Source organism: Castor canadensis, chromosome 6 (assembly GCF_047511655.1).
Source record: "Castor canadensis chromosome 6, mCasCan1.hap1v2, whole genome shotgun sequence".
In the NCBI taxonomy this organism is placed as follows: Eukaryota; Metazoa; Chordata; class Mammalia; order Rodentia; family Castoridae; genus Castor; species Castor canadensis.
In genome coordinates, this window is record NC_133391.1 from 163,094,071 (window position 1) to 163,106,656 (window position 12,586).

A 12,586-nucleotide genomic window follows, 5' to 3' on the forward strand; every position below is an offset into this window, starting at 1 on the left:
AACACACTAAAAATACGGTGTGAAATCACCTTTGAGGGGCTGGGGGCATAGGTCCGTATTAAAGTTCATGCTTGGTGCAAGTCAGACCCTGGTTTCGACACCCAGCTCCAAAAACCACATGCAAAAAACAACGAAAAAAATGTTCAGACTATGTGTATAAGGTATATATGAAACATAAATTCATTTAGTGTTTAGACTTGGGCTCACTCCGAAGCCATCTCATTGTGTATATATAAATATTCCAGAATACAGAATTCTTCTGCTCTCAAGCATTTTGGGGAAGGAATATGCAACCCATACAGGGAAAAAAAAGTGTGTGTGTATATATATATATATATATATATATATATATATATTTGGGGTTCAGTATTGTCTGCATTTCAGACATCCACTGGGGGTCTTGGATAAGTGGGGACCAATGTAAACAAGTTCTTTAGCAAGTTTCCAGTTTGTTTCATAAAATTGCTTTTATCATTAAGAATTCTACATTTTGTGATTTCCATTGGCTGCTTCTGTTTCTTTGCAGAGAGATCATAGATAATACCAGCAAAGAGAATGGAATTGATATCATCATGGCCGATAGAACCTTCCACCTGATCGCCGAATCACCAGAAGATGCCAGGTAAGGTCTGCGCTATCAACTTCATCTTAGCCACATCCGCCCCCCACCTGCGGCGTAAGCATCACACAGAGCAGTGTTTACCTTACTGGCTTAAAAAGGGTTTTAATTAATTTTCTGGCTGGGTTTTTCTATGAAGAAGATTGAGGAACCGAGAGTCTTAAGAGATTTATGTAGTGTCCCTTGGGAAGTCTTGCCAAGACAGATGTGTCCAAGTACGGCACGGGGTCGGGATTTCCAACTTCACATGCCACTAGACAGACCACTGTTTATCTCAGCTCTGGCTTTTATTGTCACTTGCAGTGTGGGCAAATGAAGCTGGAAGCCCTGCTTCTGGAAGTTTGTATTTGAATGGGGAGTAGGAGAGTAACCAGTGGCTGTTTAATAAATGATAGTGCTGTGGCATTTGGAGGGCTTTAAAAGTCTCCACATTGAAGCATTCAATGAATGAGATTAGCTTACATAGAACTTGCTGTATTGCAACCCATATATTAAGTGAAGTCCCATGACAATCCTGTGAGTAGGTGTTAGTGTTACTATTATTTGTACTTTGCAGAGCAGGACTGAGGAATGGAGAAAGGATAGCAAAATTTGTAGTAGAATGCAAGTTCTGTTCTTGTGATGGTGGTGTATGAAGCCTCCTGTGTTTCTCTCTGAAGGGACTTGAACTTTTGACCAGCATAAGGGGAAAGTTGTGTCTTCACTGGCTGGGGCAAGTTGTCTAACTTTTTTGGAACCTCAGGTTTCCATGTTAGAGAGCTGAGTACATTGAGCATGAAGGTAAAGAGATCTGATAGTTGCTTTTCAGTGAGACACATCACAAGGCCCCATAGTAGATAGCGCACAGTGGAGTGTCTGCCATGTCTCTTCCTGTGACTTTGCAGGTCTTGTAGGGTTCAGGTGGAGGGGACCGTTATCTGCTGTGAGCATCATTAGGTTGTAATTTATGAGAGTAACATCCCATGGCCTATATTCTTCAGATCTCAGCCCAAAAGTCATTAGAACCTTCTGGTGAGTTCTCAGGACCTCTCCCTGTCCCTTGCCCTTTGAGTGTTTTTAAGTTAATCTACACCGTGGTTGCAGCATTAAGGGCAAAGACACCAGAAAGTAATTCTTCCCATGGGAAAAACTGAAGTCCTGCTTGGACTCATAAATTATAACACAAACTGGAAAAACAAGCAGACCTGAAATTACAGTCCCTACATTCTGTCTGGGCCTCCTAGAGACCATGTGTGGGTTTTTGTGGTCCAGAGAATGCCTGCAGCTTTTCAGCTGAATTATAGGCCAGGCATTTGGCATCTGTCCTGTCTGTTTTACGCCATAATGAACCTGCTAAATTTAACATTTGGAATATTTCAGTCAAGGACTTTTTCCCCTGACCAGTCAAACACATTTTTTAAAATTTCAGATTTTACTTTGTACTTGATTCAGAAAAAGTAAGTTTATGAATTTAAGAGTATCAACAGAAATTGAAAATACAGCAAAATTTATTCTTCTGTGTGTGTGTGAGAGAGAGAGAGAGATTCTGTGTGGCATACGTCTTAAGTTTATGTGTTTTGCAAGATTTTTGAGCTTAGAAAAGTAATGACTACAGGCTGGCCTACTGCTGGGCCAGGATTGATAGGGCAAGGTCATATGAAGGTGTTTCCCTTGGTCTGCCAAAAAGTCTGTACATATAGGATATTTTCAAGCCTTTGGTGACATTTTTCTCCTTCAGGAATCACAGGAGACAGATTTTAGGGTTTTTCTTGTTGTGTGTTTTTTTTTTTTTTAACTGTAAATAAGTTACATCACCTACCTTTAGTTATCCAAGTTTTTTTTTGCTTTGTTTTCACACTTGCAAAGCAAGCACGCTACCACTTGAGCCACGCCTCTAGCCCACTTATCTTTACTTATGGGTGTGATTTTTTTCACTTCAGTATCCCATAACATACCAAGTGTGATTTAGTATTGTTTAGTAGGAGCGTCATATAGTTCTTGATGGAAGAAGGGTGCCTTCACTTCTCTCTTACATTTGGTACCTCTCACAATCTTAGTTGCTTGGTTAATGTGGCCTGGTGTTCATGATCATTTTCCTCATGTCTTATGTTTCTAGTTATAGCAGGACTTCCATTCTGCTTGGCTTTTCTGGGACTGACAATATGTTTTCCTTTCTTTTTTGATTCTGATGAAGCTAGAAGTGAGAAAACTGATTTGAAATGAAGATGGAGATGTTCTCTGGTCAAAATAGTTTTTTTGTGTGTGTTTTCTACTTCAAGCAATTGCTTTTGATTTCCATCATTCCTATGGCTTTATTTACTTGAGTAAAAATCCTGTCGGGTGGTTGGAAGCTCCATTGTGAAATGAGTATAGACATCTAGCCATCTGTTCTGAGGGCTTGGGACATGGCTCAAGCTGCAAAGCACCTGCCTAGCAAGTGCAAGGACCTGAGTTCAAATCCCAATACTAGCAAAAAAATAGCTGTTCTAAGATGATTACTTTTATGTGAATGACCTTCTTGCATTCAGACTTATTTTCAAACAGCGAAAGGCACATGGATGTCCTCTAGGGCACAAGTATAATATTCAGTAAATATCCTTTATAAATATTTTGGATTGGTAGTGAGGAAGATTTGATAATTGCATTGATTTCTCAAGGAGCTCATGTCTGTGAGGGTTTGTGGAGACTGGAGGGAAGGGACTTCCATTGAACACATGGTACTTAAAGGTGCTTTAGCTACTTTTTCTAACTTTGCTGCTGGATGGTATGACTCTCACATTTGCCCATGAGAAGGAGGCAAAGTCAAAGCAAAGAGGCTCAGGGGAGATGTCTTCATAGAGAACAGGGAGAAAGATGCCATTGTTTTGCCAATGCAGAATTTTGGCCACTGTTGACAGTTTCCCTCTCTTTCCATAGCCAGTGGTTCAGTGTGCTGAGTCAGGTCCATGCATCTACAGACCAGGAGATCCGGGAAATGCACGACGAGCAGGCAAACCCACAAAATGCTGTGGTGCGTAAGCATTGGCTGGGGTGGAGGCGGAAGGAAGTCAGGATGGGAAAAGGGCAAGACTGGGGATTTCTAGATAATCTTTTGTTTTTTAAGTAAAAGTATAAAAATTAAAGAGATCACCGAGACCAGTTGGGTTAAAAATCATACACAGGAAAAAATTATAGGTTAGAATCCTAATTCTCCCACTTCAAACCTTTAGAAGAAAAAAAATTGCAATTTTTATATGACATCATACAAGCATATAACACTTTCTCTTCAAAGGACTTGATGAATTGTAAGTTGTATTCTTCTGTTTTTACCCCATCACAGACACATATACAAAGTCATAAAATCCTGTTTTAAAAAATAAAGGCTTATGCATAAGAGCAATCCAGTGAAATACCATGATATAAATCAGAAGACTTATACTGTTGGAAGAAGCTCAAATCACTGTTCATTGAAAATTTTTTAGGAGTAAGAGGGAATGATGAGTTCATGATATTTTAAGGAATGGTATGCATATTCTGGCCTGTCTTAAGGCTGTCTGTATTCATGAAAGGAAGGGGACTTTTTAGATAACTGTTATTTTGCAGTTCACTTTAAAGAAGCCTCCTTTTTGGTTCATACATTCAAGGAGTTGTAATCTAGGGACAGTGCCATAATGTGCAGTGCTCTGGTGGTTTCCCTCACTCTCTATTTTTGCTCCTTTCCAGGGCACGTTGGATGTGGGGCTGATTGATTCCGTGTGCGCCTCTGACAGCCCTGATAGGTAATCTCCCATGTGACTTTTAACAAGGGAAGCAAGCACCTGCATGTGCCATAGGTTTCTCTGTGGCTGGGCCACTGCCCCCTTTGCTGGCTGTGTGTTCCCACCTTGGCAACCTCTACATTGTAGTCTCTCCTCTTGGGACCCAATCAACATCACCTGCAAATCTTTCTCTGGCTGACTTTGGAGTGCTAAGGGAAACCTGATTTAGACGGTGGTTTTTTCTTTTTCTTTTTCTTTTTTTTTTTTAAGGGGAATATTCTTTGTCTGGATGGAGGACCAAGAAAAAGGAAAGAAGTGCCTGTTTAGGAAAACAGTATTCCAGCATAGGGAGAGGGTAGTGCTCCTCTCTAAACTTGAAAATAAACATGAAAAGGATTTTGGTAATAGTGGACATGTAGAGTCTCAGTAAATTAAGCCACAGCCTTGTGGCATTGCTGCTTTCACTGTGCCCTTAAAGTAGCACATTTGGGGCTTTGTCGTTTTTGAAAGCAGATCATCTTCTGAGTCTGTGTCTAGTGAGCTCTGTCTTTATGGTCCATCTATCTTTGCTGCTTGTAAATTCTGTTCCTGGCCCTCAGCAGACTTTCAGAAAAGTTGCTCTAGGACCAGAATCAGGATTAAAACTGACTTCTGCCCCCCCATAAGATAGCCAGAAAGTGAATATGAGTATATTAAAACTGACCATAAAAAATTGTATCTGCTGTCAGTGAGAGCTCCAGAGTCTCCTTGCCTACCCTCCTCCTCGGGGGTCTTCTGAGCCATGTCTCCTTTATTTCCAGAAAGTCAACCTGTCCCATCTTAGATCCAACATAGGAAGCATTCACATGCATGTGTAATATCTGCAATCGGAACCTAGATTCTTCTTAGATTCCTACCTAACCTAACCTAAGTCATTCTTCTGCTGATCCCCCTCACTCCTGCAGGCTGGGCACATGAAAGTCCATGCTTAGAACTTTGCATCCTGCTTATTTGACTTTTTTCTCTTCATGGGCCCATCCTTCTTCCTTCCCAACTGTACAAATACCACTTCAGCCCTTGCTGGGAAATGCACCCTTGTTGAGTTGCTTGAAAAACATGGACCCAATTGGCTTTTTGTACCAGGCATAATCAAGGGATAAAATGTTTCACTTACACCTATTTACTGATCCTCTTCTATTACTAGTATCTGATATTTCATTCCTGACCCACAGAAATATTATTCCAGGCAATATCCAAAGGCAGAAAGAAATTGTCTTTGGAGAAGCATCAAAAAAAAATTTTCCCCCACGGCCACCTTATTTAGCCTTCCCGGAACTGAGTCTCATCTGGAAAGTTTTGCATGAAGAAATGTTTTCCCTCCTAGGATCTTCCAAATGAATGTGTTGCTCCAAGTTTAAAGGTTAATGATGCATAAAGTAAATCCCACAGAAATGAGTAAGGCTTGCCTTGATATAAAATACAAATAGCATAGCAGTGTGTCTCTCTCTGACCCATAAGCCAGGAAAAAGGCAGAGGGAGGTGATGCTGACGGTGGGACTAAGGCGCTTTGCTTCCTTCTCACCCTGTCGTTCAGGCCCAACTCATTTGTAATCATCACAGCCAACCGGGTGCTGCATTGCAACGCTGACACGCCTGAGGAGATGCACCACTGGATAACACTGCTGCAGAGATCCAAGGGGGACACCCGGGTAGAGGGCCAGGAATTTATCGTGAGAGGTGATTGCTGTCAATGCTCCCACCGCATTTTTTAGGAACTCCCGTTTTCCTTTGCACGAGATACCTGTAGCATTTCTATGTTGAGCAGGTGTTTTGAGTCTCTGACTTTTTTTGTTGTTGTTGTTGGGTCTGGGGTTTGAACTCAGGGCTTTGTGCTTGCAAAGCAGGCACTCTACTACTTGAGCCACAGCTCCAGTCCATTTTGCCATGGCTATTTTGGAGATGGGGGTCTCAGAAACTGTTTGCTCACACTGGTCTAGAGCCATGGTCCTCACACTCTCGCCTCTCAAGCTGCCAAGGTTAAGGGGTGAGCCCCAGTTCCTGGCTAACTCACTGATTCTTGAAAAGCTTTTTGTTTCTTTCTTTGCTTTTGTGTTTTTGAGCCGGGCATTGCTTTGTAGCACAGGCTGGCCTTGAACTCACATTCCTACTACCTTCCCTCCTGAGTGCTAGGATCAGGTGTGCACCTCCGTGCCTGGCATGATTTTTGAAGTTATAAATAAGCAGTGATTGTGGCCATTTTCTGTAAGCATTATGTAAATGATTGTATGGTACTTGGGGTATCTCTTTATAGGATTTAGATTTTTTCTCTTTGTAGGTCCCACTCCTCCACCCTGTACTAGGGTTGGAGCTCAGGTCCTTCATGTGTGTCACACAAGCACTCTACCACTGAGCTACACCCCCAAACTCCTCTTCATACTTTTGAACTCATTTGAATCTTCCCTTCCAGGATGGTTGCACAAAGAAGTAAAGAACAGCCCAAAGATGTCTTCACTGAAACTGAAGAAACGGTGGTTTGTCTTGACGCACAATTCCCTGGATTACTACAAGAGCTCAGAGAAGAACGCACTGAAATTGGGCACCCTCGTCCTCAACAGCCTGTGCTCTGTCGTGCCTCCAGATGAGAAGATTTTCAAAGAGACAGGTAACCATACCCCAAGCTGGAGCTGGAAACTCACAACATCAAATGTTACAGGCCTGCACTTGCTCTGGGCAAAGGAATGAAGCTCATACTAGAATGTGTACTTATATTCCCCCATCCCCACCCCAAAGTAATTCTGCTCTTGATTTGTCTCCTGAGGCTGTCTGTGGTTGGCCATGTGAACACTTAGTATTTAAGCTGTAGTAAAGAAGGTTTGATTTATGGAATTATAGAGGAATTCTAAAGGAAAAGAAAATATAAATAGACACAGTATCTATGGGAAGCTTTGTGCTTTTGTCCTTTTCACCACCATGCCATAAGGGGCACGTGTAGCTCATAAAAGGTAAAATCCTCTGACAGTCAGTAAACTTGACCTAGTCCATAAAAAGCAGACATACTAGCACAGCCTAATACTATTTTATGGTATTTATAAGCATTTCTGGAAGATTGCTTATTTTGATTTTTATTTCTAGTTGTAATCTTGTGCTTTTTTTTTTTTTTAAACATAATCACTCCATTTGTATTGGATTTGGGTGATGTTCACACATCTTGTCTGTGAACACTGTTAGCACAGTGCTCTCTGCCAAGGGGAGAGACTGAGGACCGAAGGGGAGAAGCAGAAGTGGGAGGGAAGTCAGAATCTCCAGGATGTTTTCACTCTTGTTCCAGAGCCTAGAAAGAGACATTAGCCTATATCTGCTCTTTCTTTGAGAGAGAAAGTTTATGTAATGAATATCTAATATCTATGTTTATTATTTAGTATTTGTCTTTTCCTCTCTTGTATAAACTCTGCAGTTCAAAGGACTGTAGAGGGACTACATGTTTTTTACCCCAGTGCTGGGGATCAAACCCCAGCATTCTCACTATATAGTCCAGGCTGGCCTAGAATTCACTGTGGCCCAGGCTGACCTTGAACTCAGAATCCTCCTGCCTCTGCCAGTGTTAGGATTAGAGGCAGATGCCACCATACCTGGCAAAGGATGCATGTTTTTGTTTGTCACTGAATACCTAGTCAGCCTTAATGTCTGCACTGCCAATGTCCATGCAGGCTACTGGAATGTCACTGTCTATGGGCGCAAGCACTGCTACCGGCTCTATACCAAGCTACTCAATGAGGCCACCAGGTGGTCCAGCGCCATTCAAAATGTGACTGACACCAAGGCCCCAATTGACACCCCCACCCAGCAGCTGATCCAGGATATCAAGGTAAGAGAGTGGAGCCAGAAGTAGCTCACAGAGTCTACCCTGACTATGAAGACTTCAGTATAGGGTCAGCTCAATTTTTACTCTGTAGGGAGCAAAGATTAAATGGCCGCCATGAGCAATGACCATCACACTCACTTCCCAGGAATGGAAATGGAGACTCAGAATGTTATGATTGCGTTGCTCACAGAGCTGTCAGCGCAGTCAGGGACTAGGTATGCTGCTGTCACCCATGCAGGCAAGTCTCAGGCAGAGAGAAGAGCTAGACTGGGCAGCAGAGATACACTAAAGTGATAGTGAGGCGGGTGTTTATCATGTGCCTCAAAGAAAAGTAAGCAGTGGGCTCTAGGAGACAAACTCTGCCTTCAAGGGGTGGGAGAAGGACAAATACATCAGCAATGTATAACTCCCCACCAAATCCAAGTCACCTCCCGATTCCAAAATGATAACTGTTGTCTGGGAATTTAGAGCCAAAGTCTAACAGGACAGTTATTCTGAAACTCTTCCAAACTTTCCATAGAATCCAGGGGAAGCCATACATTTTTAGCCTTGAAAGGAACTAAAAAGAAATCATATCAGCCACACTTTCTTGTCAAAGTTGTGTCACATCTATTTTTACATTCTCTAATTACAAATTCAGACATTCAAAGAATAAATAGAAATTTCCAGATATGAAATAATACTTCTTAAGAAACAAGACAAGTTGCCCTAATTAAGTCCACTGAAAATGTCTTAAGTCATCTAAATTTTCTTCCTGCCCTTCAATTGAGTGTTACTGAGAAAGTTTCATAGCGGAAATGAAATTACCATGAAGGAATGACTCAGTGCCTCTCCTCCGGCTTTTCTGTTTATTTAAAGTTCTAAAAGTAACTTGGCTCTTTCATAGTCCATCAGTGCATGGTGGCATTCTGTGAGATGTCTCACATTTCAGGGCAGGCAGCCGTGAGGACGAAGAGTCTCCCCTCAAACACATTAGTGTGTAGTTTTCAGGTGCACAGAAATACTTTTGTATTTTCAATAAAATTGAAAAACTAGTTTAATTGAGCAATTAAACTAACTTTTTTTTTTTTTTTTTTGGTGGGACTGGGGTTTGAACTCAGAACTTTGCACTTGCAAGACAGGTGCTCTGCTGCTTGAGCCACACCTCCAGCCCATTTTGTTCTGGGTAGTTTGAAGACAGAGTCTTCCAGAACTATTTGCCTAAGCTGACCTTGAACTGTGATCCTCCCTATCTCGGCCTCCCAAGAAGCTAAGATTGCAGGCATATGCCACCAGCACCGGGCTCCACAAAATCTGGTTTTAGTGGATTATAGATGAGGGTCATTTGATTTAGCTACATGATTTGGCCCAATCAAGAAAGAGAAGTTGAAATTATATATATAATCTCCAGAGGAATTTTAATAAATAACACAGGAAAATATATACATATGAAGCAAAGAGAATGACTTGTGTAAGGAGATAATTTTGCGATTTGTCTTCGAATGCAAACTGTGGTTCTCTTTGTGTGTGAAATCAACACAAATTCCCATTGCCTTTGCCCCAGTAATAGCCAATATTTGTGTTTGAAGCTTTGAAAAATGTTCAGACATGGGAAAGAACAGTTGATTTTGTTGGCTTAGGTGTATGTTTTTTACAGTAAGCTTCTTGCTTTCTTCAAATGCCTCCTTTGCTCTCAAGGAGAACTGCCTGAACTCAGATGTGGTGGAGCAGATCTACAAACGGAACCCGATCCTTCGCTACACGAATCACCCCCTGCACTCCCCACTCCTGCCCCTCCCCTACGGGGACATCAATCTCAACTGTAAGTTTGCAATCCTACCAGGATCCCAGAGGCTATGGATTTCTGTTCCCCTGTTAACTCTTTAGCTGAACATAGTAGCATAGTTTTAACTCAAAGACTCTTAAGTCATTGTGACTAGGGGAGAAAAGGTAAAGTATATTCCGATTCACAACTAAAGCAGGGATTTGAATTTACTTTTGTTGTTCAAGGACTGACATAGTGTTTTTTAAAACAAAGACTTAAAAAGGATTCAGAATGCCAGCCCTCCCCATGAAACCAGACAAGCCTTGAATACAGACAGTGACTTAACAGGGCTTCCGACTTCAGATGTGCCTGTATTACCATGTTATGGAAGTCTGCCCACATAGCCAGTCTGTTTTTCACCTTCAGTGCAGTACTCAGTAAGTTATATGGGATATTCAGCACTCAGTAGAAAATGGGCGGGCTTTGTGTTACATGATTGTGCCCAACTGTAGGCTCACTTAAGTGTTTCGGGCACATTTTAGGTGCATGCTGGACCAAGCTGTGGTGTTCAGTGTTAGGCCTATTAAATGCATTTTTGACTTAATGACTTTTCATGTTACAATAGCTATAAGCCCATCTTAAATCAAGGATCCTCTGCACCAAATAAGGGGATCCTAAACAGTTTTGCATTCCAAGTATGAAACCCACTCAGACACAAGCCAGCTTTCAACTTAATCATATTTTGTGCTAAAAAGCTCAATTATATGACCAAACAGTGTAACTCATCCTCCTCTGTGTTTTGACTGTGTTTAGCTGATTGGAAGGTAGAGGGAATAGGATGGGCACTGTTTCAGGAAATGGCTGTGGTCCCCACCCATTCCTTCATCACCTTCTGTATGCACTCTCCTTTTCTGAGCCCCTCATGTGACTTCTGTTTGTTTGCTTTTCCTAGTGCTCAAAGACAAAGGCTACACTACTCTTCAGGACGAAGCTATCAAGATATTCAACTCCCTCCAGCAACTGGAATCAATGTCTGACCCCATTCCCATAATCCAGGGCATCCTACAGACAGGGCATGACCTCCGGCCTCTGCGGGACGAGCTGTACTGTCAGCTCATCAAACAGACAAACAAGGTGCCACATCCTGGCAGCACAGGCAACCTGTACAGCTGGCAGATCCTGACATGCGTGAGCTGCACCTTCCTGCCCAGCAGGGGGATCCTTAAGTACCTCAAGTTCCACCTGAAAAGGTAAAGCAGTGGGCTGAGCTATCTATGTGGGAGGCATGGTGGTCCCAGCTCCCTTACTGAGCACCTTACAGGGTAGGGCAGAGACTTCTTGGTCAGACTCAGGTCACTTAGGTCACTCAAGCAACCTTGCAGGATGCAGGTGTCCTTTCTCTCTCTAAGCTGCACAGGGCCATGTCAGGGACCCAGTCACTTTTGGTGCTGTCCTAATGTATAGGATGGTGGGCACATTTAGTTACCACTGTGCTGAGTAACTAGAGAAAAGCCCAACTTGGGTATTTCTTGCACATTAAACAGGTGGAAACATTCCAATCAGGATTTTTTTTTAATATTTGAGTTTTATTTTTAATTTCACTTACTTTTTTTAAATTGTATGGGTCTATTGGAAGCTTACAGTATGAAATTATGGGATATGGTTAGATATTATAGTGAATCAGATTCCATATCTCAGTGTGTGTGTATGACAAGAGTAACTAAAATCTACTTATTCTGATTAACTGTGAATAAACAACATGCATACGACAATACAAACATGATTCTTTCAAGTATTAATAGCACTGCAGAGGGAGACAAACACTGACTTTATTTTTTCCCTGTTTAAAATGAAGCTAGCTGTACAGTATGAGCTGGGCCCTCACCAGGAAGCCACTGCTATTTGCTCCCTTCACCACTAGGGGGCCATTCACTTCCTTGGGCTGCAGAACCTTCCCACAGCCCAATGCCTGTAACCTGCCATCCTCTATCTACAATTAATGGTTCACCTTTGTCTCCTAGGATACGGGAACAGTTTCCAGGAACCGAAATGGAAAAATACGCCCTCTTCATCTATGAATCTCTTAAGAAAACCAAATGCAGAGAGTTTGTGCCTTCCCGGGATGAAATCGAAGCTCTAATCCACAGGCAAGAAATGACGTCCACAGTGTACTGCCATGGCGGAGGCTCCTGCAAGATCACCATCAACTCCCACACCACAGCTGGGGAGGTGAGGGACAATCTGCACTCCCCATTCTATTTGCCGCACACCTGCCCTAAGTTATCAGGGTTACTCATAACTAGAGTGTAGCTATCATGCACAGTAGTCAATAAGGAAGGAAATAAATGCAACCCACAACCAACCACATGTACGTAGAGATAAAAATATTAACAATAAGCAGAAACACAAAGTTGAATTCATGCCAAAGTCTGTTGAGACAATACTGCTAATCTGAGACACAGCTGAGTTCTGGTAGAGGCAGCAAACCAGACTCATGCATGCTGTTGTGACAAGGTTGCATTGTGTCACTTCTGCCACAGGGGTGTTTTTGTTTGCCACATAAGTGTTGACAATGTCAGGTCAAATGAACACATTTTCCTTTTTACATTTAAGCTTAGAATTGTGAAAAAACATTGGCTGGAAGGAGAAGTGCAGTTTACCCACAG

General features: G+C 42.2%; 1 protein-coding gene across 8 annotated transcripts in view; it reads left to right on the forward strand.

The window, feature by feature from the left end:
• Myo10 (myosin X) overlaps positions 1-12,586 on the forward strand; it is a 197,615-nt gene that overhangs the window by 177,761 nt on the left and 7,268 nt on the right. For all 8 annotated transcript variants that reach the window (XM_020179611.2, XM_074077703.1, XM_074077705.1 and 5 more), the window contains 9 exons: positions 527-622; positions 3,515-3,608; positions 4,301-4,356; positions 5,909-6,051; positions 6,782-6,976; positions 8,022-8,179; positions 9,854-9,977; positions 10,873-11,170; positions 11,942-12,149. In XM_020179611.2, coding sequence (XP_020035200.1) covers positions 527-622; positions 3,515-3,608; positions 4,301-4,356; positions 5,909-6,051; positions 6,782-6,976; positions 8,022-8,179; positions 9,854-9,977; positions 10,873-11,170; positions 11,942-12,149 — 1,372 coding nt within the window. The remainder of the gene's footprint in view (positions 1-526; positions 623-3,514; positions 3,609-4,300; positions 4,357-5,908; positions 6,052-6,781; positions 6,977-8,021; positions 8,180-9,853; positions 9,978-10,872; positions 11,171-11,941; positions 12,150-12,586) is intronic.